This window comes from Budorcas taxicolor, chromosome 8, assembly GCF_023091745.1.
Source record: "Budorcas taxicolor isolate Tak-1 chromosome 8, Takin1.1, whole genome shotgun sequence".
Classification (NCBI taxonomy): Eukaryota; Metazoa; Chordata; class Mammalia; order Artiodactyla; family Bovidae; genus Budorcas; species Budorcas taxicolor.
The window spans coordinates 30,098,742-30,125,868 of NC_068917.1; the positions used below are offsets into that span (position 1 = coordinate 30,098,742).

Sequence of the window (27,127 nt, forward strand, 5' to 3'; positions counted from 1 at the left end):
ATAAGAGTTTTGCAGCTTATTCCTCTTTAGCTTCCAGAAATTAAATCATATCTGCAAATACTGATAATTTTATCTCCTATTTTCCAACCTTTTTTTTTCGGTCATGCTCTGCAGCTTATGGAATGTGGGTTCTTAGTTCTCCAACCAGGGACTGAACCCAGGCCCTTGGCAGTGAGAGCATGGAGTCCTAACCACTGCATCATCAGGGAATCCCCTATTTTCCAATTTTTATACCTCCATTTTCTTTTTTATTGAATTGATTATTAAGTTATTTCTGAATAATATTAAATAGTAATATTGATGGACACAATTGACTTGTTCCTGATTTCAGTAGGAATCTAACTATTAGACTATGCTAGATTTTAATTTGAGAGCTGTATTTTAATATACCAAAAAATAAGTATTAATATAAAATATATAATGTAGTTTTACACAGTTAACTATCTACATATTTTAATTTCTTACAAAAACGGAAACCAGATTGTCTTAAATCCATTTTAGCATCCATATAAACTATCATGTGATTTTTCATCATAAATCTATTAGTAGGATTCTTAATAATTTCCTTAGTATTGAATTATCCTTGCATCTGTGGAATAAACTCCACTTAGTGTGGTATATTATTTTTTGATGTTCTGCTGAACTCTGTTTGCTGATATTTCATCTGGAATGTCTACATTAATAAGAGATTGATTTGTTTCAATTTTGTGCAATCTTCCAAAAATATTTGGAAGGTATCTTCTCTTTCTATGTTCTTCAGTAGCTTTAATGAAATTAAATCTATCTGCTCTTTACTGACATTGTAGCACTCGCCTGAATTTGGCATAGTATTTATTGTACAGAAAGATACTTTCTTGGCAATTTCTTTTAATTTTCCATTTGTTCTAGAGGGACTTTTGGTACATTACAATTTTCCTAGAAATGTGTACTTTTCAGAAAGTAGAATATATAAAGAAATTCTACTTTTCAGCATTAATTCAGATTTTTCTTTGTGGTGTGTTACGGGTGGGAATGCCAGAAAACATACACACTCTGAGATGGAGATTTATGTGGGAGAGGGTACTTAGGAGCAATACCTATGGAGCCTCGGAGCTGAGACAGCCTTTCAGAGTTGTCTCATCTTTATTTTTTCATCCTTATATATGACATGAACATTTTTCTTGACTATTATTTTTTTGAGTCCAGAAACTTTACTAGGCCACAGAACATATACAGGGTATGACATGTTAGACATGTCATGTTAGACATTACATCAAATTTTCCGTGGTTCATGTTATGTTCTTGGAAGTCTTTATTTCTGAAAATTATTTTTGGATTATAGCTTCAATATTTGTTCTTTTCCATCATTCCTTTTCTTCTTTCAAGATTCCAATTATACATATGTTGAATCTCTGTAACTTGCTTCATAAATCCTGTTTTCCTCAATTTTTTTTTTTAATTTAAGTATAGTTAGAATGAAATAGTGTACATTTTAAGTGTTTAGTTCAATGAGCTTTGATAGCTGTATACTTCCATGTTGTTTTTGGTATCATAAATATGTATTGAATTTTGCCAAATGATTTTTAGGGAGTATTTGATTATATTGACTTTGCTATTTTTTAGAACTGTTGAATCAATCTTTCTTTCCTAGAATTATATAAACTTATTCATGGTGTAAATTATTTTCATATAATGCTTGATTTGATTAACTGATATGCAGTTGAGAATTTTTACATTGATGTTCATGATGAAATACTGACTGGTGCTTCTGTTTTCTTACAATGTTTTGTCAGGTTTTGGTTTTAAGGTTGTGCTGGTCACATAAAATGAACTGGGACTTATTTTCTTCTCTGACATTTTCTGAAATAATTTCTGTAAGATGGTGGTATATTTTTCCTGAAAGTTTGCTCAGTGAAACCCTCTGGATCTGGAGATAGTACATGTGTTTTTGTGTGTGAAGGCTTTAGATTTTTAAAAAAAAAATCCAATCCCTTTAACTAATAAAGAGCTACTCATATTTTCAATTCAATCTCCTGTTAGTTTTTGTGATGAAAGAAGTCAATTCCTAATAGTTCTGACCATTTCTCTTGGTAGTTTAGTAGGGACTCAGGGCAGTTTAGAAGTTACACTGAGTCAATCAGAGAAAAGAGCAAAGGGTTTGGCTGATGTCCACTCTTGTAGACAATGCTCAACCTTGGGTCCTCAGTGTGCAGACAGGGTGGGGATGGGGCCCTTCCTCTCTTTTGGCGTGCACTGTCACACCTTCAGCTTGCTGGCTTAGGCAGACCTCTCTGCCAGAAACTTGGCCACAGTAAATACCGAATATTTATACTCAGTCTTTGCTAAGGAATAAAGGAAGCTCTAGGGCTGTGTTCATTCTACAAGTGGTCTGTCTCTCAGCTTTACTCCCAAAAACCTGAAGCTATCTAAAATGTGATGCTAGTGGTATATGATTGTGAAGCCACTATATGACAGGTAAGAGGTACTTTTTTGGAGAAGGCAATGGCACCCCACTCCAGCACACTTGCCTGGAAAACCCCATGGATGGAGGAGCCTGGTGGGCCGCAGTCCATGGGATCGCTAAGAGTCAGACACAACTGAGCGACTTCACTTTCACTTTTCACTTTCATGCACTGGAGAAGGCAATGGCACCCCACTCCAGCACACTTGCCTGGAAAACCCCATGGATGGAGGAGCCTGGTGGGCCGCAGTCCATGGGATCGCTAAGAGTCAGACACAACTGAGCGACTTCACTTTCACTTTTCACTTTCATGCACTGGAGAAGGAAATGGCAACCCACTCCATTGTTCTAGCCTGGAGAATCCCAGGGATGGGGGAGCCTGGTGGGCTGCCGTCTATGGGGTCACACAGAGTTGGACATGACTGAAGCGACTTAGCAGCAGCAGCAGCAGGTACTTTTTTGAAAAGTTGTTCATTTCACCTAAATTGTCAAATTTATTGTTATAAACTCATTCATATAATTTCCTTGTTACTTATGTTTCTGTAGTGATATCCCATCTTTTATTCCTGATATTGGTAATTTGTATTTTTAACCATTTTCTTCTTTATTCTTGGATTTTATATCAATGTAAAATAGATACCTGTGGGTTGTTTGAGGTATATAGCTAAGCTTATATTGTTTTCTAAATTGAAAGCGATTTTTCTAAGGCCATTATTGACTACTTTCCCTTACACTGATCTGAAATAAAAAATACAAACTTTATGTTCTAAATTCCCTTAGATGGGCTTGTTTTTGTAACTCTTTCTGTTCCAATGCTCTATGCATCTATTCCTGCACTTAATCATGCCATTTTATTTATACAGCTTTATAGCATGTTTTAACATTTCCTAGGAAAATTTTTCCTCTTTCCTTCCCATTCTTCTCCTTCTTCAGCCATCTTCATCCTCTTTCTTTCAGTTATATTTCTGGAACCAGTTTGTATCTTGGACAGCACTGACACATAGATGAGATATGGAATGAATTCTCACATTTAACAATATTATTTCTTCACATTCAGAAAAACAGTATATCTCTCCATTTATTTAGTTCTGTTTTATGTCATTCAGTGTTTTATAGCTCACTTTATAGGTTGCTTGCATTTCTTGGAAGGTTTATTCCTGGGTATTTAATACTTTCTTTTTATCATTATAAATACAAATTTACAAATAGTACTCTAAATATACTATTACTTCTAAAGTCTACTTTATTTTATATGCTGACTTTGTTCTGAAATTATTGCTGAATTATCTGTTTAATAGTTTATTATTGGATTCTCTTGAATTTCCTAGGTCCATAAATATGTCATTGAAAATCACAGTTCAGTTGTACATGTTCAGTTTATTTTGGGAAAGGAGCTGTTTTACAGTTTATGGATTTTTTTTTTTTATAAAAGCAATTTTAAAATTTACTTTGAGTTTTTTTGTTTTTTTCTCCTAGCATTTTGAGTTGAAAGTTAAATTTTGGCTGAATTTTGAAGATTTTGGTATTTCATTATAGTTCACTTTGAAATAGTTCACAAACTCACTTTTTATTTTCTCCATAACCCGAAAATCATATAGATGGGTTTGGAATTTCTAAGTGGACAGAAACATTTGGCTGATTATTTGCTAAAATCATAGTTACATTATACTCTATTCAGGGTACCTTGCCTAAATGATTTTTGCTTTTTTGAACTTGAACTTTGTAGACTTAAATGTAAGTAATTTCTGTGAATGTTCCACATGGGTTTGAAAAGAAAGGAGCCTTGCTTACATTTTCTCTATTTGGATTGTTTATTTCTAAGTATAATATACTAGACGACAGAAAATACCTTTGTGGATTCTTTGATTTCCATTTGTAGTTTCACCAAATTTTGCTTAATGTTGCCAGGTACATAAAAATTCATGAATTTTATATCTTCTTGGCAAATTATGCATTTTTATCAATATGAAATTGCTTGCTTTACCCTTATTAATTTTTTTCCTTAATTTGTCTCAAAATAATATTGCTGTATCTTCTTTTTTTTAGCATTTAGCTGGAATATATTCAGTTGTGTGCTGGTAAACAAGCTCTTGCAGGGGATGGGTATGACTTGTAATGTTTGCCAATTTCTATGGTGTTAGGTACTTGCACATGATTGATTTCAAACAACCAACATGAATGAGATGCTGGGAAAAGATAAGCAAAATTGATTCTCACAAGCTAACTGCAGGATATCATAATTTTATTCTTAATTTTTTTTGGCTTTTCGTATCATGTTTTAGGTGCATCTTTTTCAGAATCTCATAGTCTCTTTGCTTTTTTTTTTCTTTTTTTAAAATATATTTCAACTTCATTATATATACTATGATTATTGGTATGTTTGTATCATCCTATCCTTTTTATTTACCATGCTTCTTATTAACTGTTCCTCTCCTTTGTTCTATCTTTCCTTCCTTCCTTCCTCGCATTCTTCTTCCTGGTTTGTATTGAAATGATGGAGATTTTAATTTTTTTTAAATTTCCTCTAATTCTTTGAAAATTAAATGCTTGATTCCTATTCTTGCAGTCACCTTTAAAACTCCTGAACATATATTTAATATTATTTAAGTAAACTTGATTAATTTAATACAATAAAATCAATATTATATTTTGAATCAATATCTAGAGTTTCTCATCCTCTGTATGTTCCACCAAAGCAAAAAAGAAACATCCCTTACAACCACCCTCTCACAACTTCTGATACTATAATCACTGACATCAAGCTATTTAGATTTAATTGTAGGTTTTATAGGAGTCTTTGTTTTCCATTGTTTCTTTCTTAATTTAATTTTATTATTATTATTATTTTTTTTTTTTTACTTTACAATATTGTATTGGTTTTGCCATACATCAACATGAATCTGCCATTGGTGTACATGTGTTCCCAATCCTGAACCCCCCTCCCACCTCTCTCCCCATACCATCCCTCTGGGTCATGCCAGTGCACCAGCCCCAAGCATCCTGTATCCTGCATCGAACCTAGACTGGCAATTCATTTCTTGTATGATATTATACATATTTCAATGCCATTCTCCCAAATTATCCCACCCTTTCCCTCTCCCAGAGTCCAAAAGACTGTTCTATACATCTGTGTCTCTTTTGCTGTCTCTCATACAGGGTTATCGTTACCATCTGTTCTAAAGATTGACAAGCGTCCCATCTGGGCAGAAAGACCTGAAGAAGCGAAGAGGTAAGCTATTTTATCAATAATATACAGAGGAAAGAGCAAAGACTTTGAGGAAAAAAAACATGGCTTGCAGTATTCAAAGAACAGCAAGAAAGTCAGTATGGTTAAAGAGGGATAAATGAGGTGCATGTAGTAAAAAGTCTTAGAAGTAACAACAAGACTAACCATGGAAGCCTCACAGCAATGTTGCCATTACCTGGCTGAAAGCAACATGGGTATATTTGGGAAAAATGTCTGTATTATTAAATAATGTTATGTTATTTTGCTGAAATATACTTCCTGATGCTCAAATATTCTTCCTCCCTTCCAAACTATACCTTTCAGATACATAGTAAAGTCTCACTGTACAAAGTTCATTGAAATGTTTTACTTCCCCCCTTATATCCAGGTTAAGATTTTGTTTTCATATGATCACACTTGCCTTTTGTTTCTATGCTGGTGCTCTGCCTGTTTTCAGCTCTGGGTGTTACTTCCATCTGGATTGTATTTTTACTTCCCTTCCATCCAATACAAAATTGCTTTCTCTTACCAGTTTAAAATCTGCTCAGCTTTTCTCTAAGCACTTCAAAATTGTGCAAAAGTCTTTAAATACTCCAATGTTAAAAACTTTCGAAGCTTAAAAATGTTTTACTCTATTTGCATCAGTTGAACAATGGTCCTTGGCTATCACTTGTCAAGGTAAGTAAAAACACTGTACCATACAAAATAAGCATTCAACAAATACTAAATGAATTTATAAAAGTTTATGTCAGCCTCCTTAAACTTCTTAAAATATCTCAATATTTGATTATATTTTCTAAATAAGAATACTTTCTTGGATGTATATCCCAACTTAAAGTCACTATATTTTTCAATATTTCAATAAGATTTATTGTAAGCAGTCAGCAATAGTGTTAGAGTGAAACAAGTTATTTCATTCCAGTCTTATTAGATCTAGCTTTCCAGTCTTTATTAAGGAGTCTTGATCTGTGTTAGCTAACTATAAAAATTTTTTGAGTTTCTTTGAATCATAATGAAGTGATTAGATTTTCAGTAAGATTAAGGTTATAATTGGCTGTTCAAGTACCATGGAGTCACCCCTACAATCATAGTTTCTTGGAGAAATAATGTCTTTTCTAACAGCTTAAATAGTTTTATTAAGATATAATTTACATATTTTAAATTTCACTCAATGTATTTTTATTAAAAGCTTTTCTTTAAAAATGCTATATATATAATTTACCCTTTTTATATAATGATAGGACTGAAAGAGTTAATTCAAATTGGATTTTAAATATCATAATTAAGAAGTCACATCACCAGAATGGTACCAGTGTCCATCCCCCCACAAATATCAACAATTAGACATTCACAAACTAAAATACCTCTGGAAGGGCTCAGGACTCCCCTCAAGAAATTTCAGCAACACTGTGAAGCCAAAAAAGAGAGAATAACTCCATACAAAAAAAAGGAAGGACAGCTTCACTGTGCCTGCACCATCCCATCCCCCAGGGCAGCACAGCTCAGGGCCAGTGAACTCCAGGGTTCAAGGGGCTCCCTCACTGGGAAAGGAAGAATGAGGTGAGCAACCAACTTCCCCAGTTTTTCACATCACAGCATGAAAGATCACTTCAGCTTCACCCTACCCAGAGACTGACAAGGTCAAGACATATAGGGACAGGCTGGAAAAACAAAGAACAGCCAGGGCTCCCAATATCAGCTATACACCAGGAGCAGCTGTGGTTCACAGTAACCAACTCCGTATAGGATCCCAACAGATTTCACCACTGAAGAAACCAATGCCTAGGATGGCTGACATGGACCCCCTGCAGATTTCACCACTTTCACCTTCCCCCCACAGGTTTCCACTTTCACAAATGCTATCTGACAGTCCCTCCCTGACCCTAACTGGACCCTGCAATCTGCCAGGGAAGCCAGCTTAGCCTTTGCACCTGCACAAGTGCAAGATGCCAGCCCAGACCCCTGTAGTGATAGATAAATGTGCATGCATTTGGAGCTTACCTCTTCAACTGAGGGCCTCTTGCCAATGGTCTGCCACTGGCCTCTAATGATCTGTGAGTGCCTGTGGTGAGACTCTATGGCTACAGGACTGTATGGCAACCGCCAAGGCCCCCACGGCTGTGTGTGGGCCCAGACCTGGCCCTGTCTCCTCTCACTGGCTTGCACTGTTCAGCTGCAGTGAGCCCCTCCACCTGAGCACCTGTACACCAACACCCAACTCCTGTCATTGGCCTCCACTGTTATGTGGGACCATTAAGCAAAAAAAAAGCAAACAAAGCTCAAAAAAATCTAACTTTATAATTCAATGAACTAGAAAAAGAACAAAGTAAACCCAGAGTTAGTAGAGGAAGGAAATAACAAAGAGCAGAGTGGAAATAAATAGAGACAAAAAGAGAACAGAAAAGATCAGTGAAACTAAGAGCTAGTTTTTAAAAGAGACAAACTAAATGGATAAATTTCTATCTACACTTACCAAGAAAAAGACAGTACTGAAATTAAGAAAATTAATCTAGAGGGGTGGGACGGGGAGGAAGGTGGAAGGAAGGTTCAAAAGGGAGGAGATATATGTGTACCTATGGCTGATTCATGTTTGGGTTTAACAGAAAACAACAAAATTCTGTAAAGCAATTATCATTCCATTAAAAAAATAAATTAAACAAAGAAAATCAGAGATGAAAGAGAAGATATTACAACTGACAATACAGAAATACAAAGAATCATAAGAGGATACTACGAACAATTATATGCCAACAAACCGGACAACCTAGAAGAAATGGATAAATTCCTAGAATATACAATCTACCAAGACTGAATCACAAAGTGACAGAAAAATTGAACAGATCAGTGAGTTAGCAGATTGAATCAGCAATCAAACACTTCCCAATAAAAAAAAGCCCATGACCCGATGGCTTCACTGGTGAATTCTACCTAAGACAGAATAATGCCAATTCTTCTAAAGCTCTTCCAAAGAACATAAAAGGAAAGACCACTTTCAAACTCATTAACTCAGGTCAGCATTAACCTGATACCAAAGACAGATAAAGACAGTACAAGAAAAGAAACCCATAGGCCAATACCTCTGATGAATATAGACGTAAAACCTCTGAACAAAATACTAACAAACTGAATTTAACAACACATTAGAAGGACCACACACCATGCTCAAGTGGGATTATCCCTGGAATACAAGAATAAGTCAACATATACAAATCAATAAATGTAATATACTACATTAAAAGAATAAAGATAAAAATCATACAATCATCTCAATAAATGCAAAAAAAAATACTGGACAAAATTTAACATTCTTTCATGATAAACTCCCCACAAACTGGGTATAGAAGGAATATATTGTACATAACGAAAGCCATATAATACAAAACCAAACTAACATCACACTCAACAACGAAAAGCTGAAAGCTTTCCATCCAAGATCAGAAACAAGAGAAAGCTGACCACCCTCACCACTCCTGTTCAACACAGAACTGGAAGTCCTAGCTGGAGCAATTAGGCAGTGAAGAGAAACAAAAAGCATCCAAATCAGAAAGAAAGAAGTAACACTGTCTCTTTTTGCTCATGACATGATCTTTTATGTAGAAAATGCTAAGAACTCCATCCAAAAAAGCTGTTAAAATTAATCAACAAATTCAGTAAAGTTGTAGGACACAAAGTCACAGATAAAAATTAATTTGTTGTGTCTCTATACACTAACAATAAAACATGTGAAAAAGGAATAAAACAATCCCACCTACAGTAGCACCCAACAATAAAATTTTAGGGATAAATTTAACTAAGGAAGTGAAAGATCTATACACCCAAAACTCAAAGACACTGATGAAAGAAACTAAAGAAGATACAAATAAATGAAATGATATCCTGCACTTACTGATTGAAAGAGTGGATATTCTTAAAATGTTCATTCTACCCAAAGACATCGAGAGGTTCAATAAGACCTCTATCAAAGTTCCAATGCCATTTTTTCCAGAAAAATAGAAAAAAATCCCCTAAATTTGGATGAAACTACAAGACTGACTAGCCAAAGCAATCTTAGGGAAGTGCAAAGCTGGAGGCATCATACTTCCTAACTTTAAATTATATATAACTCATACAACTTGATCAGACAAGGCAATGGCAACCCACTCCAGCACTCTTGCCTGGAAAATCCCATGGACGGAGGAGCTTGAAAGGCTGCAGTCCATGGGGTTGTTACGAGTTGGGCACGACTGAGTGACTTCACTGAAGATGGTGACTGCAGCCATGAAATTAAAAGACACTTACTCCTTGGAAAGAAAGTTGTGACCAACCTAGACAGCATATTCAAAAGCAGAGACATTACTTTGCCAACAAAGGTCCATCTAGTCAAGGCTATGGTTTTTCTAGTAGTCACGTATGGATGTGAGAGTTGGACTGTGAAGACAGCTGAGCGCCAAAGAACTGATGCTTTTGAACTGTGGTGTTGGAGAAGACTCTTGAGAGTCCCTTGGATTGCAAGGAGATCCAACCAGTCCATTCTGAAGGAGATCAACCCTGGGATTTCTTTGGAAGGGATGATGCTAAAGCTGAAACTCCAGTACTTTGGCCACCTCATGCGAAGAGTTGACTCATTGGAAAAGATTCTGATGCTGGGAGGGATTGGGGGCAGGAGGAGAAGGGGACGACCGCGGATGAGATGGCTGGATAGCATCTCGGGCTCGATGGACGTGAGTCTGAGTGAACTCCGGGAGTTGGTGATGGACAGGGAGGCCTGGCGTGCTGAGATTCATGGGGTCGCAGAGTCGGACACGACTGAGCGACTGAACTGAACTGAACTGAACTGAGTGACTTCACTTTCACTTTTTACTTTCCTGCATTGGAGAAGGAAATGGCAACCCACTCCAGTGTTCCTGCCTGGAGAATCCCAGGGATGGGGCAGCCTGGTGGGCTGTCGTCTATGGGTTGCACAGAATCAGACACAACTGAAGCAATTTAGCAGCAGCAGCAGCAGCAGCAGCATACAACTTGATAACAAAACCCCAAACATCCAATTTAGAAATGGAAATAGAATCTGAACAAATACTTTTCCAAAGAACACATACAATGGCCAGCAAGTTCTTGAGAAGGCGCTCAACCTTCCTGATCATCAGAGAAATGCAAATCAAAGCCACAAGGTATCAGCTCACCCCTGTTGGAATGGCTATTATCAAATAGATAAGAAAGAACAAATGCTGGCAAGATGTTCGGAAAAGGGAAACACTGTGCACCGTGGGTCAGACCGTAAACTGGTACAGCCACCATGGAAAACAGTCTAGAGGTTCCCCCCAAAATTACAAATGACAACTACCAGCAATCCAACTTCTGAGCACATATTGAAAGGAAATAAAAAAGGAATTGCAAAGAGATACATGCTCTCTAATGGTCACTGCAGCATTACCTGCACTAATCAAGACATGGAAACAACTTGTGTCCATCAATGTATTAATGAGTAAGGAAAACGTAGTAAATATGTGTGTGCGTGTGTGAGATTAAACACACACACAATGGAATATGAATGACTCAGCCATAAAAAGAAGGAAATCCAGACATCTCTGACAACATGGAGAGCCCCTGAGAGTACTATGCTAAGTGAAATAAACCAGATAGAAAAATACAAATACTGGATGATATCACTTATATATATATGGAATTTTAAAAAGGCAAACTCAGAGAGTAGAAAAGTGGTTGCCAGGGGCTGAGGGGAGGAGGAAATGAGATGTTGGTCAAATGGTACCAACTTCCAATCATAAGAAGAATAAGTTCCAGGGATTTAATGTATAACATAGTGATTATAGTTAACAATACTCAACTGTATACTTGGAATTCGCTATGACTAGATTTTAAATGTCCTTCCCATAACAATAACAACAAAATGGCAATTATGTGAGGTCAAGGATGTGTTAACTAACCTATTGTAGTAAACTTTTCATAATATATACATGTATCAAGTCATCATATTGTATATCTTAGTCTTATAAAATGTTATATGTCATATCTAATAAAGTTTAAAAAAATAGAAAAATCATAATTGAGTAGATCAGTACCAGTGTTAACAATTGTACACATTAAAAATAAAATTATAATGCTTTAAAAATATTCTTACTAAAGAATCAAGAAATTTATATGCCTTAATCATCTTACTAAATGTTAACAAGCAAGTACATATTGATAATTAAATGATTTAAGCTTCCGGATAAATGTTGTTCTTTGGCTGGTATTTATTTATCAGCTAACAAAAGCCACCGAGAAGATGGAATTGACCATGATTTTCACATACAAGCACGTTAACAAGCCTATTATCAGGCCTCAATCAAACTGAGCAAATACTTCTAGAAATTTCCCTAGTGTGTTTTATTCAGTTATTAGGAGAATTCAAAGCTTCAGCTCTGCCACATACATCCAGCCCAGATGCTCAAAGCACTTGATTTTACTCCAGGGTAAAATTCCATATTCAAGACTAGATCTAGAACAGATGGCCACTCCACCTCTGCTATAATCTGGTTGTGCCCTATGCATAAATGAAAAAAAAACTAAAGGGAACACAGATTCCACAGCAGGGCCAGAACAAACATTATTACTATTAATACTACTAATAATAGTAATAATGTGTATTTTGTGTACCTGTACCCTATTAAGTTCTGCACGGAATGAGTCCCATTGATCATAATGTTCCATGTAGGAACTATGTACATTCTCTAACTATGCTCAACATTCTTTAACTATGCTCATTATGAGTGTGCATAGCTCTTGCCTTCACAGAGGTTTCAATCTGAGCAATGATTACGTGTCCAGCACTATTCTTGAAGCAGATATAAAGTCAATTTCTCAAGAATTTAGCAAGCTCTATTATGTGCCAGTTGTTTCTGTTGTTTGGTTGCTAAGTCGTGTTTGACTCTTTGTGACCCAGTGAACTGTGACCCAACAGGCCCTAGTCCTGTTTCCATGGGATTTCCCAGGCAAGAATACCGGAGGGGGTTGCCATTTCCTTCTCCAGGGGATCATCCCAACTCAGGGGTCAAATTCACATCTTCAGCAAAGGGGACAGCATAATGGCAACAGACCTGTTTGCTAGCTACAATACAAGGCAGAATAAAAGGCACTAAATAGGAGCGTAAACAACTCATGCTGCTGCTGCTGCTAAGTCACTTCAGTTGTGTCCAACTCTGTGTGACCCCATAGACGGCAGCCCACCAGGCTCCCCCGTCCCTGGGATTCTCCAGGCAAGAACACTGGAGTGGGTTGCCATTTCCTTCTCCAATGCAGGAAAGTGAAAAGTGAAAGTGAAGTTGCTCAGTCGTGTCCAACCCTCAGCAACCCCATGGACTGAAGCCTTCCAGGCTCCTCCGTCCATGGGATGTTCCAGCCATGAGTACTGGAGTGGGGTGCCATTGCCCTCTCCGAAACAACTCATAGCAGCATTAAAAAGAGTGGAGCAATCGCCAGGTTCCCAGGCCTCAGTCCCTTGTTATCCCTGAAACCAAACTGTTCCTTCTACATTTTCCCAGAATAGTTAGGGAGGAATACTGGCTGACCATGTCAGGGCAGAAGTACAGACCAGAGGTCTAAACACTCTCCTATAAATACTGTGAAACAAAACCTGGTATTCTCCCTTCCCCCACCACTCTTAGCTTCGGTGGTTCCTTGTATAGCCAATGCCTAAGCCTTTCTGGGATTATTCAGTGGGCAGATAATTTCTAGATGGTACACCCTTTGTAGATATTCTAGTTTGCCTTCCTTTTGTCCTGCCAGATCTTTTACCATTCCTTTACCCAATCCATTGGAGAAGGAAATGGCAACCTACTCCAGTATTCTTGCCTGGAGAATCCCATGGACAGAAGAGCTTGGTGGGCTACAGTCCACGGGTTGCAAAGAGTCGGACACGACTGAGCGACTTCACTTCACTTTCACTTCACTTACCCATTCCATGCCTGATAAGTTATGGGGCCCAGGTGCAATGTCTCTTAACATCAATGATCATGGATCAAGCTTCTGGTTGTTCTTGCTTGGCTGATTTTTAAAAGGAAGTGGAATGGAAATAACTCAATTCTGTCTCTTAACGTCAATGATCATGGATCAAGCTTCTGGTTGTTCTTGCTTGGGTGATTTTTAAAAGGAAGTGGAATGGAAATAACTCAATTCTTTGGTCTTAAAACATGTCTTGCTTATGTGATTACCACAATTTCATAACTAAACTGACACTAGAAAAAGAATATTAAAAACATAGTGGACATTTTTAAACTCAAGCTATGAAAATGCATCTTTCATAGACAAAATCTGAATAGTGTGGTGGGTAGGGTACGGGAAGATGCTTTGTGGTTTGGGAAAGAACGCAGAAAGGAAATTCAAGAATACCCCAGATCATCTGAAATAGGCCACTGCCCTCTGCGCCTGAATTAAAGCACCAGTTAGTAAAGTGCAAATAATTCAAACCTTCACAAATATGGTGAACTCTTCTACTTTCTCACTGGCTAGTAGCAGTTTCTTCTGTGCCCCTTCTAGGGCCTGCTCACTTTGCATTGCTAATCCTTGAAGATGCTTAGATGCTGCTGTTTCAATCTCTGCCATGGCAGATTCAGTCTCATTTATTTTTGACAGGAGGAAAGTAAGCTTGAGATCCTGCAAAAGACCAGTAATCATAGAATAAAAATATGTTTCTTAAACAGATTTGGAAGTTAGAGATGTAAGATAAAAAAAGGGTTTCATTACTCTCTTTATATCTTGTATTTATTTTCATTTGAGTAAAACTTTATTTTCAATGACTATCTTAAGCACATATTACCACATATTTATCATCGAAATCAATTTATTCTTTTAAAAATTATAAATCATTAAAGACATGGAAGGGATTTTGGACTAAAAGATTTCATATATCAAATGGAAGTATTTAATTCGTTTATAAGTTTTCAGTTTAGTTCAGTTCAGTTCCTCAGTCGTGTCCGACTCTTTGCGACCCCATGAATCTCAGCACGCCAGGCCTCCCTGTCCATCACCAACTCCCGGAGTTCACTCAGACTCACGTCCATCGAGTCCGTGATGCCATCCAGCCATCTCATCCTCTGTCGTCCCCTTCTCCTCCTGCCCCCAATCCCTCCCAACATCAGAGTATTTTCCAATGAGTCAACTCCTCGCATGAGGTGGCCAAAGTACTGGAGTTTCAGCTTTAGCATCATTCCTGCCAAAGAACACCCAGGGCTGATCTCCTTTATGGACCTAAAACTTTATATCTACTTATATAAATATAAGTTCTTAACAACAGTTTTCATTTATTATAAATCATCAAGATAAACAAAATCTGTTTCTCTAATATAGCATTACCTTTAATAGTAAACAAATTCTTAGTGTTTTAGGTAGAGATATAAATGTCCTTTGCAGAACATTTTAAACATTTAAGTAACTCATAGTAGGTTTGGGGAGAAATAAAAATAAAAAAGAGATTGTTACAGTCCACCTCTAAGCTAAAATATCCTAAACCATACCTTTTTTTCTAACTCCTCTTTAGTTTGCTGATACATCTCTTCATACTGAGACTTCTCTTTTACAGCAACACTAAGTCTTTGCTTTAGTGAATCAATTGATACTTTCTTGTTGGAACACTCCTCAGTTAATGTCTTTACCTACAATAAATGCACAAAGGTAGAGATGTATGGAGAGAGTAACATGGAAACTTACATTACCATATGTAAAATAGATAGCCAATGGGAATTTGCTGTATGTCTCAGGAAACTCAAACAGGGCCTCTGTATTAACCTAGAGGGGTGGGAGGGGGAGGGAGATGGGAGGTAGGTTCAAAAGGGAGGGGATATATATATATGTATACCTATGGCTGATTCATGTTAAGCTTGAAGTTTGACGGAAAAAAACAAAATTCTGTAAAGCAATTATCCTTAAATTAAAAAATAAATAAAAATTTTTTAAAAGCACAAAGGTAAATATTATTGGTAAAGGCAGTCTAGTTCTACACTGTATTTGTTTTAACAGAAACCAAATGAATGCATGAGTAAGTCATTTCATTTATTTTCTCATAAGTGATATCAAATTCAAGCCTAAGATTTGTGTAACTCATACAGCACTGCAAGCACGAACTAACCACACTGAAGTCAGTAGTGAGTGAGACTAACAATACATAAGTCAATAACAACACCCAAAAACTGCGCAAAAAAGCATGAATATTGCTATGTGTAGACTTCTACCTAATAATACAATATTATCTTTAACTACGTTTCCTTTAATTACTAACCTGAACTTTCTTAAGCAAAAGATGGTTGTTTTGATTAATAAGCCAAGTCATAGAAAACTTTAATTTGTATTCTCCAATATAACATGTACTTTTTAGGATAAAATTAAATAAGTAATACAACATATTTATTGTGCATTTCAAAGAACAGCAGAAGACTCCAAAGGAGACATACCAATCAGCTAATAAATATATGAAAGGATTCTCAACATGACTCATTATTAGAGAAATGTAAATCAAAACTACAATGAGATATCACCTCACACTGGTCAGAATGGCCATCACCAAAAATTTCAGAACAGTAAGTGCTGGAAAGGGTGTGGAGAAAAGGGAACCCTCTTTCACTGTTGTTGGGAATATAAATTGATACAGTCACTATGGAAGATAGTTTGGAGATTCCTTAAAAGACTAGGAATAAACTATCATATGACCCAGCAAAGGCACACACACTGAGGAAACCAGAACTGATCCATATACCGCAATGTTTATTGCAGCACTATTTACAATAGCTAGGATATGGAAGCAACCTAGATGTCCCTTGACAGGTGAATGGATAAAGAAGCTGTGGTAATGTATACAATGGAATACTACTCAGCCATAAAAAGAAATGCATTTGAGTCAGTTATAATAAGGTGGATGAACCTAAGGCCCATTATACAGAGTGAAGTTAAGTGAGAAACGGAAAAACAAATAGTATATTAACACATATATATGAAATCTAGAAAGATGATACTGATGAACCTATTTGCAGGGCAGCAATGGAGATGCAGACAGAGAACAGACTTATGGACATGGGCCAGGAGGAGAAAGGAGAGAGTGGGATGAATGGAGAGCGTTGCATGGAGGCATATACACTACCACATGTAAAACAGATAGCCAGTGGAAATCTGCTGTATGACTCAGGGAACTCAAACTGGGGCTCTGTAACAACCTAGAGGGGCGGGAAAGGGTGGGAGCTGGGAGGAAGGTTCAAGAGGGAGTGGACATATGTACACCTATGGCTAATTCATGTTGAGGCATGGCAGAAACCAAACCAATATTATAAAGCAATTATCCTTTAATTAAAAATAAATACATGTTTAAAAAAATGCTAAAAAATACCAGAAGAAAACATTTTTTCAGTTTAATACTATTAAAGATAAATAAATTCTTATACAAACATTGTATACTTCAAATGATTATTGAAGTCAAAATGAACAAAATTTAAAAGATAGCATTGAAAAAAACCTATATGAAGTAATTATAATTTGTGAGGGTATGTGGAGGAGAAAGAGAAAGAAAATCTGTACACATGTTCTTGCTCATGTAAAATTTTCTCTCTTCCATTTGAGCATTACTTACATTTTTTATCTCCAACAAGGAAAATAAGGGAGATGTTCTCTCTGGAGTGGATGACATTTTGTGAATGCCAAAGCACAAGCTGCTTTATGATTTGTGTAAATAGCAGCTTTTAAAATTTTTTAAACAAAAAATATCTCTTAGTCAGCAAACTGCTGATTTTACTTTGGGGTCAGATAGTGTACAATTATTTTAAATATGACTCTTTTCTTAAGTACACTGAATTAAACATGCACAAGAAAATACTTTAAAACAATTGTGGGGAGTACACTTTTTGAAGAACTGATAGTTATTACCATATTTTTTCATTTAAAACACAAGCTTAATTCTATCATTATAAATAGTAGTTTTAAAGAAAATGCTGAAAATAATAGAAGTTTGAATCTCAAAAATATTACAGATTTTTTAAAATTAAACTGAACTTCTCATGGTATATTTACAATATAAAAAGAACGAATGGCTATATTATGTGTGAGATTTTGTCTTGAATTTTAAAACAAAAAATGTACTTTCAGAGCAAATGATGTAATTATGTAACAACACAGGTATATTTTATGAATATTTACTACACATTTTGTTAAGATTGAATATTGAAGTTAAGCAAGTAAATACAAAGGGGAGTGATCTTTTTTTGTGTGTCAGTGAACATAAAAATTGATACCTTTTTTTCAAGATTTTCTAGCATTTCATTAATGCTCTCATTACTTTCCAAATTTACTTTCTGTCGAAATTTCAAGTCCTCTATCAAATGTCTTTTCATGGTTATATCTCTCTCCATTCGAGACATCCTTGAAAGGGAAAAAAAGGTATCTTATCAGGAGTGATAGAAAATACTGCAATAGTGATAGTATCTTACATATTATCCAATGTTATACCTACTGTAAATTTTTAAGTGCTATCTGATTAATTGCAAATTAATAAAATAATTGCTTGGTTTAAAATACTGCTGTTAGTATTTTGAGTAAAATATTAAAATCTATAATCCAGCTGTGACTTGGTAAATGCAGTATTTTATATAAACATATGCATTAAAAAAAGAACTGAGAAAGCTTAATAAAATTTTTTGAAAACTTAAAATTATTATATTTATATACCACTCATGCTTCCAAAAAAAATACAAGTAACATTTAGAGATTATCAAAATCATAACACTGATTGTTTCTGATAAACAATTCTATAATAAAGAAGTATAAAATCTGATAATATCATATAAAGACACTGAAGTGATTTATAATATTATATAAAGACATATCAGTGATTGAACTGATGTATCAGTTTAGCTTAAGGTGATAATGCTAAGTATAAAATGATAAATGTAATAACCACTATTACTATTATAGTAAGAACAACAATAACTAACATTTAATGAATGTTTACTATGTACCAGTCACTGTTATAAGTGCTTTACATGTATTTAAATTCTAAGAACTTTATGAGTTAATTCTATTAACTTGAGATCCAGAGCTGGCAGGTAAAGAAGACAGGATTCAAAGAATGTTATCTAAAGTCCTCATTGGTAAACAGTAAGTAAGACTAACTCAATCTATCAAGAAGCTTCAAGATATTCTGCTTAAAAAAAATTAACCAATTTTCTTATCTAACAGTTTTATCTACTAAAGTGAAAGTGAATTTGCTCAGTCCTGTCTGACTCTTTGGGACCCCAGGGACTGTAGCCCAACCAGGCTCCTCTGTCCATGGGGATTTTCCAAGCAAGAATACTGGACTGAGTTGCCATTTTCTTTTCCAAGGGATCTTCCTGACCCAAGGAATGAACCTGGGTCTGCACTGTACCGGGTCCCACACTGCAGGCAGATGTTTTACCATTTGAGCCACTAGGGAAATTCCTTATCTACTAAGATCACTTTTAAGTAAGTGATCTCTAATTATGAATGACTAAACTTCTTTCTAAACACATCACTTCTAAGCTCTAGATACCTATAAAAGTTATGGAAAGGAAACAATTTTGATTCTGTGAGACAGAACATTGTAAACTCCTTTTTTAGTATAAATACACAAAGTACAATATTTCATAACTCTTCAGTTATTTTAAATACAAACAAAACTTTTTTTCATCTTTGCTTTACAAGCTCAAGTAATAACTCCAATATAAATCAATATATATAATATATATGTACATATTTATATATATATATATATATATTTTTTTTAGTCAAATAATTCCTACATTCTAAAGTTTTCTGTTCATAGTGTTTAGGCCATTAACTGATATTTATTCAAGATTAAAACGTTGACTCTAAGAAGGAAAATCTAACTTTAAACATTTTTACTCTAATTAATAAAAGTAGTAACTATCTTGCCATCAACTATACTATATATAATATTCTTTAAACTTTCATCTTATTTAGGTTCAAACATAAACTAAGACAGGAAAACAATTTTAACATGTTGGTATTGTTTCTTGGGGTTAAGTGTTTAATAGAGTTACTTGCCACTAGGTGGCACCAAATACAATGGATAAAAATATAAAGCAACCTACTTTTCATGCATTTCCTTTATGTGTTCTTCTTTTGCTAGGAGTTCAAACTTCAGAGACTTCAAGTTTGAAGACTGTTTAGTGAGTTCATTAGTTGCATTCTAGATTAAAAATACATATAAATTTAAATATACCTTGCAATCTTGTTCTAAGGCAGCATAAATATAAATGTCATTCTCATGAACAGTAATAAAAATGCAAAAATTATGGTTATAATTAAAATGAACATTTAAACACTTGAAAATGTTTCATTTTGTATGTTCTAATAGAAATATCAGGGCACACTAAAATTTTTATATAACATGTCAAAATCATAGAAGAACACACTCATATAATAATTGCAAAGATATTACAAAAATATATTTATAGGAAATATAGATTTTACAAAATTTAAATGTGTATTACTAAGTATTTTTATGGTTTAATAAGATTACTTAAAACTAATTCCGGATTTACTAATAATCAGACTAAATACAGTCACAAATACTTTGCTGCACCTCCCACCAGGAGGATGGAATGGAGTCTATCTCCCATCCCTCTTAATCTGATCTGGCCTGTGATTTGCTTTGACAGAAAATATCTGGCATGAATGACATTATGCAAATATCAGATCCAGGCTTTAAATTGTTGTAGCTTGCACCTTTGCCCTCTTGTAATGCTGCTCTGGGATCACCTACCAACAAGTACAGAGGAAAGGCCATTTGGAAGAATACTGAAGTACCCCAGATGAAGCCAACAGACCAATCGTAAGCCGTGAGTGAGACTCTCTTGGAACTTCCAGCCCAGATAAATCCTTGATTTAGAAGAATGCAGGTGTGTGAGAGGACCCAGCAAACAGCCCAAAAGAACTACCTAGTGAACCCACTGGATCATAAATTGCCATTGTTTTAAACTGCTACATTTTGGATAATTTGTTAGACAATAATAAATAACTGATCAAGAATCTCATGAATACTAAATACTTTCTTCCTTGAACCTATATTGTTGCTGTTTAGTTGCTAAGTCCTGTCCAACTCTCTTTGTGGCTCCATGGACTGCAGCCCACCCAGGCTCCTGTGTCCATGGGATTTCCCAGGCAAGAATACTGGGGTGCGTTGCCATTCTCTTCTCCAGGGGATCTTCCTGACCCAGGGATCAAACCCGTGTCTCCTGCATTGGCAGGTGGATTCTTTACCACTGAGCAACCTGGGAAGTATTTATATATAATTATTAGTTTTTCAAAGCAGAACAGCATTGTGGAATTTGTTGTTTGCACAGCTTAGGGGCCAGAGGTAGTAACTAGAGTGCCAGGGATCCCTAGCTTTCAATTTTGACTCAAATTCCAGGAAAACATGTACCCTAAGATATTATTTAGTGGTTTTGATATTTTGGATTTTTACCTATAAGATAGTGTTGACAGAAATTTATTCATGTGTTAAATTTTAAAAGTATTAAACTAATATAATAAAATAATAATTTAATAGTCAAATTCTTTCTGGAATGACTGTTCATTCATTTAGAAATAATAATTCAAGATTACATTAACCAATTAAAGTGAAAGTGAACATCGCTCGGTTGTGTCTGACTCTTTGTGACCCCATGGACTATACAGTCCATGGAATTCTCCAGGCCAGAATACTAGAGTGTGTAGACCATTCCCTCCTTCAAGGAATCTTCCCAATCCAGGGATTGAACACAGGTCTCCCACATTTCAGGCAGATTATCTTTACCAGCTGAGCCACCAGGGAAGCCCCACATTAAGCAATAGTGATACTTTAATATAATGATATTATATTATAAATATTATCACTACACTAATTGGTATCTTACTATGTCTAATTTAGTACTACTGTATCATTATATAGTGATGCCTTTAAAATACATCATGATATAAATGGCTACTCAGCCTTGCTCTGAATGGTCCCAGGCCGCTGTTTTTCCAATTTTGTATTTTTATCTTAGCATTTTTATACTTTCTTTATCTATCAATCTGTTGATCATAATTTCTTACTTCTCTCAATATTTCTGCCTAAAAACAATCACCCTGTCCCTTAGTATGCATACTTCTAATTTGGTGTTTTCTGCTGAGAAGGTAAACAAATAAACTCATTACACCTGTATTTAAAATAAAAACAACAGGTAGTAAATTAAGAGTGAAAATATCTTCAACAGAATAAACTAAGTAGATTTTAAGATAACTGATTCTTTTATGTTTTTAAATTTATGCTTGTTATTTTAGGTGGCTGAAAAATGCAGTAATTCTGACTTCTGGATAATTGAGGGATTACAGAATTATAATAAATAAAACAATGCTAGCTTATAGATACTTTTGTTAGACTCTCTAAATCTCACAGCTATTTTAATCCTCCAAAATCCTTTTGAAATGGGTACAAAGTTGTCCCTGCTCTAGACCTCTGGAAAAGCTAAGTAATTTCCTCAGTCAGGTCCTAGAAGCTACTGGATGAAAAATGATCAAAACCTATGTCCCCTGACCCTTTTCCAATTCCTACAACATAATATTTATCTGCAGCTACAAAATCTGGAGTAAAAGACATATTTCAAAGATGTCATAATGGTAATAATCTATCTTGGTTAGAGTTTTTCGGTTTAAGTTTATTAAATTCTTTTTAAAATTTCTGAATAAAAGCATGGATCTGGAGCCCTATTGATTGAGTTCTAATCTCAGCTCTGCCTCTGTAGTAGCTTTGTGACCTTGAACAATTAACTTACTCAGGTTTCTTAACTATCAAATACATATAATAATAGAACTTCTCTCATAGGCTTGAAACGAGTAATGAGTTAACATTTTTAAAAGACTTAGAACTAGACTGACAATAGATTATATATAAAGTAAAACTAGTTTAAAAACTATTATTCTTCATTATTAACTTACTGGAAAGCTGGAAGAGAACACAGTAAATGGCAAAAAGTGGTCAAAAAAATCACAAATATAAATTAGTGCACTATTCAATCCAGATTGCATAAAAAGTTACCAATTAAACAGAAATAACCAATGTATATATCATTTACTGGAAGGCAGTTTTATGTCACTACGTATCTTATTATCCATCTATATAAAGTTGAGTTCCTTGAGAAAACGTGTCTAATGTGCATAAAAATGAAGCTACAGAAAAGGCACATGAGCCCTCTCATCTCTGAATGAACCGTGTACATCTCAGAGGTATACCTAAGAATTTACATAGAAAAGTTTAAATTCATTGGATAAAACCAAACAGATAGATGTGATCTTTAAGAGAGTCAAATCTAACCAGGTTTTTTTAAAAAATAGGTATAAAACATATTGAGTAGAACATACTCTATTTCTTGGAAAATCATGTTAGCAATTTGATACCTGTTATGAGCTGAATTGTGTTCTGGCAAAACCCTATGCTAAAGTCCTAACCTTCCCCTTCAGAGTACCTAAAAATGTACTTGGTCTGTCTAGTCAAGGCTATGGTTTTTCCAGTGGTCATGTATGGATGTGAGAGTTGGACTGTGAAGAAAGCTGAGAGCCGAAGAATTGATGCTTTTGAACCGTGTGGTTGGACAAGACTCTTGAGTCCCTTGGACTGCAAGGAGATCCAGCCAGTCCATCCTAAAGGAGATCAGTCCTGGGTGTTCATTGGAAGGAATGATGCTGAAGCTGAAACTCCAATACTCTGGCCACCTCATGCAAAGAGTTGACTCATTGGAAAAGACCCTGATGCTGGGAGGGATTGGGGGCAGGAGGAGAAGGGGACGACCGAGGATGAGATTGCTGGATGGCATCACCAACTTCATGGAGATGAGTTTGGGAAACTCTGGGAGTTGGTAATGGACAGGTGGGCCTGGCGTGCTGCAATTCATGAGGTCACAAAGAGTCGACACGACTGAGCGACTGAACTGAATTAGGTAAAATGAGGTCACATGGGAAGGTGTTTATCTAATATGACTGGTTTCCTTATAAGAGAAGAATTAAAACATGCCACACAGCCTGAGAGATGGCAATGTGAGGGCACAGCAAGAGGTGGCCATCCACAAGACAAGAAAAGAGGCCTTCAGTTCAGTTCAGTTCAGTTCAGTTCAGTTGCTCAGTCATGTCCAACTCTTTGCAAGTCCATGAACCACAGCAAGCCAGGCCTCCCTGTCCATCACCATCTCCTGGAGTTCACTCAAACTCACGTCCATCAAGTTGGTGATGCCATCCAGCCATCTTATCCTCTGTCATCCCCTTCTCCTCCTGCCCCCAATCCCTCCCAGCATTAGGGTCTTTTCAAATGAGTCAACTCTTTGCATGAGGTGGCCAAAGTACTGGAGTTTCAGCTTTAGCATCATTCCTTCCAAAGAAATCCCAGGGCTGATCTCCTTTAGGATGGACTGGCTGGATCTCCTTGCAGTCCAAGGGACTCTCAAAAGTCTTCTCCAACACCACAGTTCAAAAGCATCAATTCCTCGGCACTCAGCTTTCTTCACAGTCCAACTCTCACATCCATACATGACCACAGGAAAAACCTTAGCCTTGACTAGATGGACCTTTGTTGGCAAAGTAATGCCAACAAAGGCATTACTGCTTTTGAATATGCTATTTAGGTTGGTCATAACTTTTCTTCCAAGGGGTAAACGTCTTTTAATTTCATGGCTGCAGTCACCATCTGCGGTAATTTTGGAGCCCCCAAAAATAAAGTCTGACACTGTTTCCCCATCTATTTCCCATGAAGCGATGGGACCGGATGCCATGATCTTCGTTTTCTGAATGTTGAGCTTTAAGCTAACTTTTTCACTCTCCTCTTTCACTTTCATCAAGAGGCTTTTTAGCTCCTCTTCACTTTCTGCCATAAGGGTGGTATCATCTGCATATCTGAGGTTATTGATATTTCGCCTGGCAATCTTGATTCCAGCCTGTGCTTCTTCCATCCTAGCGTTTCTCATGATGTACTCTGCATAGAAGTTAAATAAGCAGGGTGACAATATACAGCCTTGACGTACTCCTTTTCCTATATGGAACTAGTCTGTTGTTCCATGTCCTGTTCTAACTGTGGCTTCCTGACCTGCATATAGGTTTCTCAAGAGGCAGGTAGGGTACTCTGGTATTCCCATCTCTTTCAGAATTTTCCACAGTTTATTGGGATCCACACAGTCAAAGGCTTTGGCATAGTCAATAAAGCAGACATAGATGTTTTTCTGGAACTCTCTTGCCTTTTCCATGATCCAGTGGATGTTGGCAATTTGATCTCTGGTTCCTCTGCCTTTTCTAAAACCAGCTTGAACATCAGGAAGTTCATGGTTCGTGTATTGCTGAAGCCTGGCTTGGAGAATTTTGAGCATTATTTTACTAGCGTGAGAGATGAGTGCAGTTGAGCGGTAGTTTGAGCATTCTTTGGCATTGCCTTTCTTTGGAATTGGAATGAAAATTGACCTTTTCCAGTCCTGTGGCCACTGCTGACTTTTCCAAATTTGCTGGCATATTGAGTGTAGCACTTTCACAGCATCATCTTTCAGGATTTGAAATAGCTCAACTGGAATTCCATCACCTCCACTAGCTTTGTTTGTAGTGATGCTTTCTAAGGCCCACTTGACTTCACATTCCAGGATGTCTGGCTCTAGATGAGTGATCACACCATCGTGATTATCTTGGTCATGAAGATCTTTTTTGTATAGCTCTTCTGTGTATTCTTGCCACCTCTTCTTAATATCTTCTGCTTCTGTTAGGTCCATACCATTTCTGTCCTTTATCGAGCTCATCTTTGCATGAAATGTTCCCTTGGTATCTCTAATTTTCTTGAAGAGATCTCTAGTCTTTCCCATAGGAAATCAAACCTGCCACTACTTTCAGCTTAGATTTCTAGACTCCAGAACTATGGGAAAAAAAAAAAAACCTTCTATTATTCAAGCCAGCCACTGGATCGTATTTTGTTATGGCAGTCCTAGTAAACCAACAGAATATCAAAACATAAATTGTAGTAACTAGATTTCTAGGTACTTAAAAGTACCTAGTCTTCCAGAATATTTCCATATTAAAACATGTAATAAGACAAAAGTAAAGATTTATCCTCTTCGTCCCTATGTAGCCTGGTCAGTGTTTCAGGACTCCAAGTTAGATAGGGACAATGTCACTTCAAACTTACATCAAGCATGATCTAAATTGCTTTAGGCATTCTTATTAGTCTCACCTTTAAGACACATTCTTTCAAAGTGAGGATGATTTATACATGGGTAAAAACTTACACCATGGGACACTATGCTCCAAGAAGTTTACAGATATCTATATAGGCCTATTACCAAAATTTGTTACAGAGTATTAAAAGTAAGCAAAATCAAATAAGTAAAATAAAAATCAACTTAAAATTACTGACAATTTAAAAAATTTAGATGTCAGATTAGACATTACTGGACTTAACATTCTATTTTATCTTGGTGAAAACAAAGCTATTAGGCACATAAGACAAATATAAGAATCACAGAACTGTGAATAAAAGTCTCTGTGGTAGATAAGATCGCCACAGAAGACCTCAATGGATTTTATCCTCCGTATAAAATCTAAACACTGCAATAATCAATTTATACATTTTACTCCATTTTATTCAGTCAGAAACACATTTTAAGAGAAGATATACAGACTCAAACTTGCACAACTATTTTTTCTCCTTTCTATTATGTAAGGTAGTTAAAACTTATAAAATGTAGTTGTTAAGGCAAGTTCTGTACACAAGACCTCTCTGAAAAATGACTTTTAATAAGCATCTAAGTTAATATCAATTGTTTTATCTGATTATTAATAATAAAGCAAAATATTTTCAAGCAATAGTACATGAACTTGTTTTAAACTTTATCCTACTTTATCCTACTAGTAATCCTTCATTTAAAGATGTTATTATTAGAGAGAACACATATAATATTTTAGATTGAAAGCAACAGAGTCTATTGGACAATTCTATACCTTAATACTCTCATAACAGTCATGGTTATTACTGTTATATTCTGTGCATTTTCAATCAGAATTTTCTTTCTAGTAACTCTCATTATAGCTATGGTCCCACATACATTTAGCTTCCAGAGAGCAATCCCACTGAAGAAAATAATTAATATGTGAGGAATAAATGAGCATGTTTTAAGAAGCATGAAAGTAAACTTTCCAATTAAAACTATTGCTTACAAGATATTTCTCTTTAGCATAAAGCCAATCTTACTTTTACGTTGCTGACAGTTTCACCTAGACTTAAGACATAATTCTTTGTAAACAAAAGGAACACTGCTTTTTATTCCCACTCTCAGGTTTAACTTGCTGAAATCTATTAAACCAACTCACCTTTGCTCTGTGCCTCCTCTCTCTTCCTCTAGTTCCCCTTCTCCAACAAAGAACCACCAAATTAAAATAGTAACAAATATGTACAGGAAAGCAAATCTATTTATGTTGATACATTACAT

At 35.8% G+C, this 27,127-nt stretch overlaps 1 protein-coding gene across 1 annotated transcript in view; it reads right to left on the minus strand.

Moving 5' to 3' along the window:
* Nucleotides 1-27,127, minus strand: part of CNTLN (centlein) — a 362,865-nt gene that overhangs the window by 18,405 nt on the left and 317,333 nt on the right. The window contains exons 20-23 of the mRNA XM_052645165.1: nt 19,748-19,845; nt 17,912-18,038; nt 15,155-15,292; nt 14,109-14,294 (exon numbers count right to left, since the gene is read on the minus strand). Coding sequence (XP_052501125.1) covers nt 14,109-14,294; nt 15,155-15,292; nt 17,912-18,038; nt 19,748-19,845 — 549 coding nt within the window. The remainder of the gene's footprint in view (nt 1-14,108; nt 14,295-15,154; nt 15,293-17,911; nt 18,039-19,747; nt 19,846-27,127) is intronic.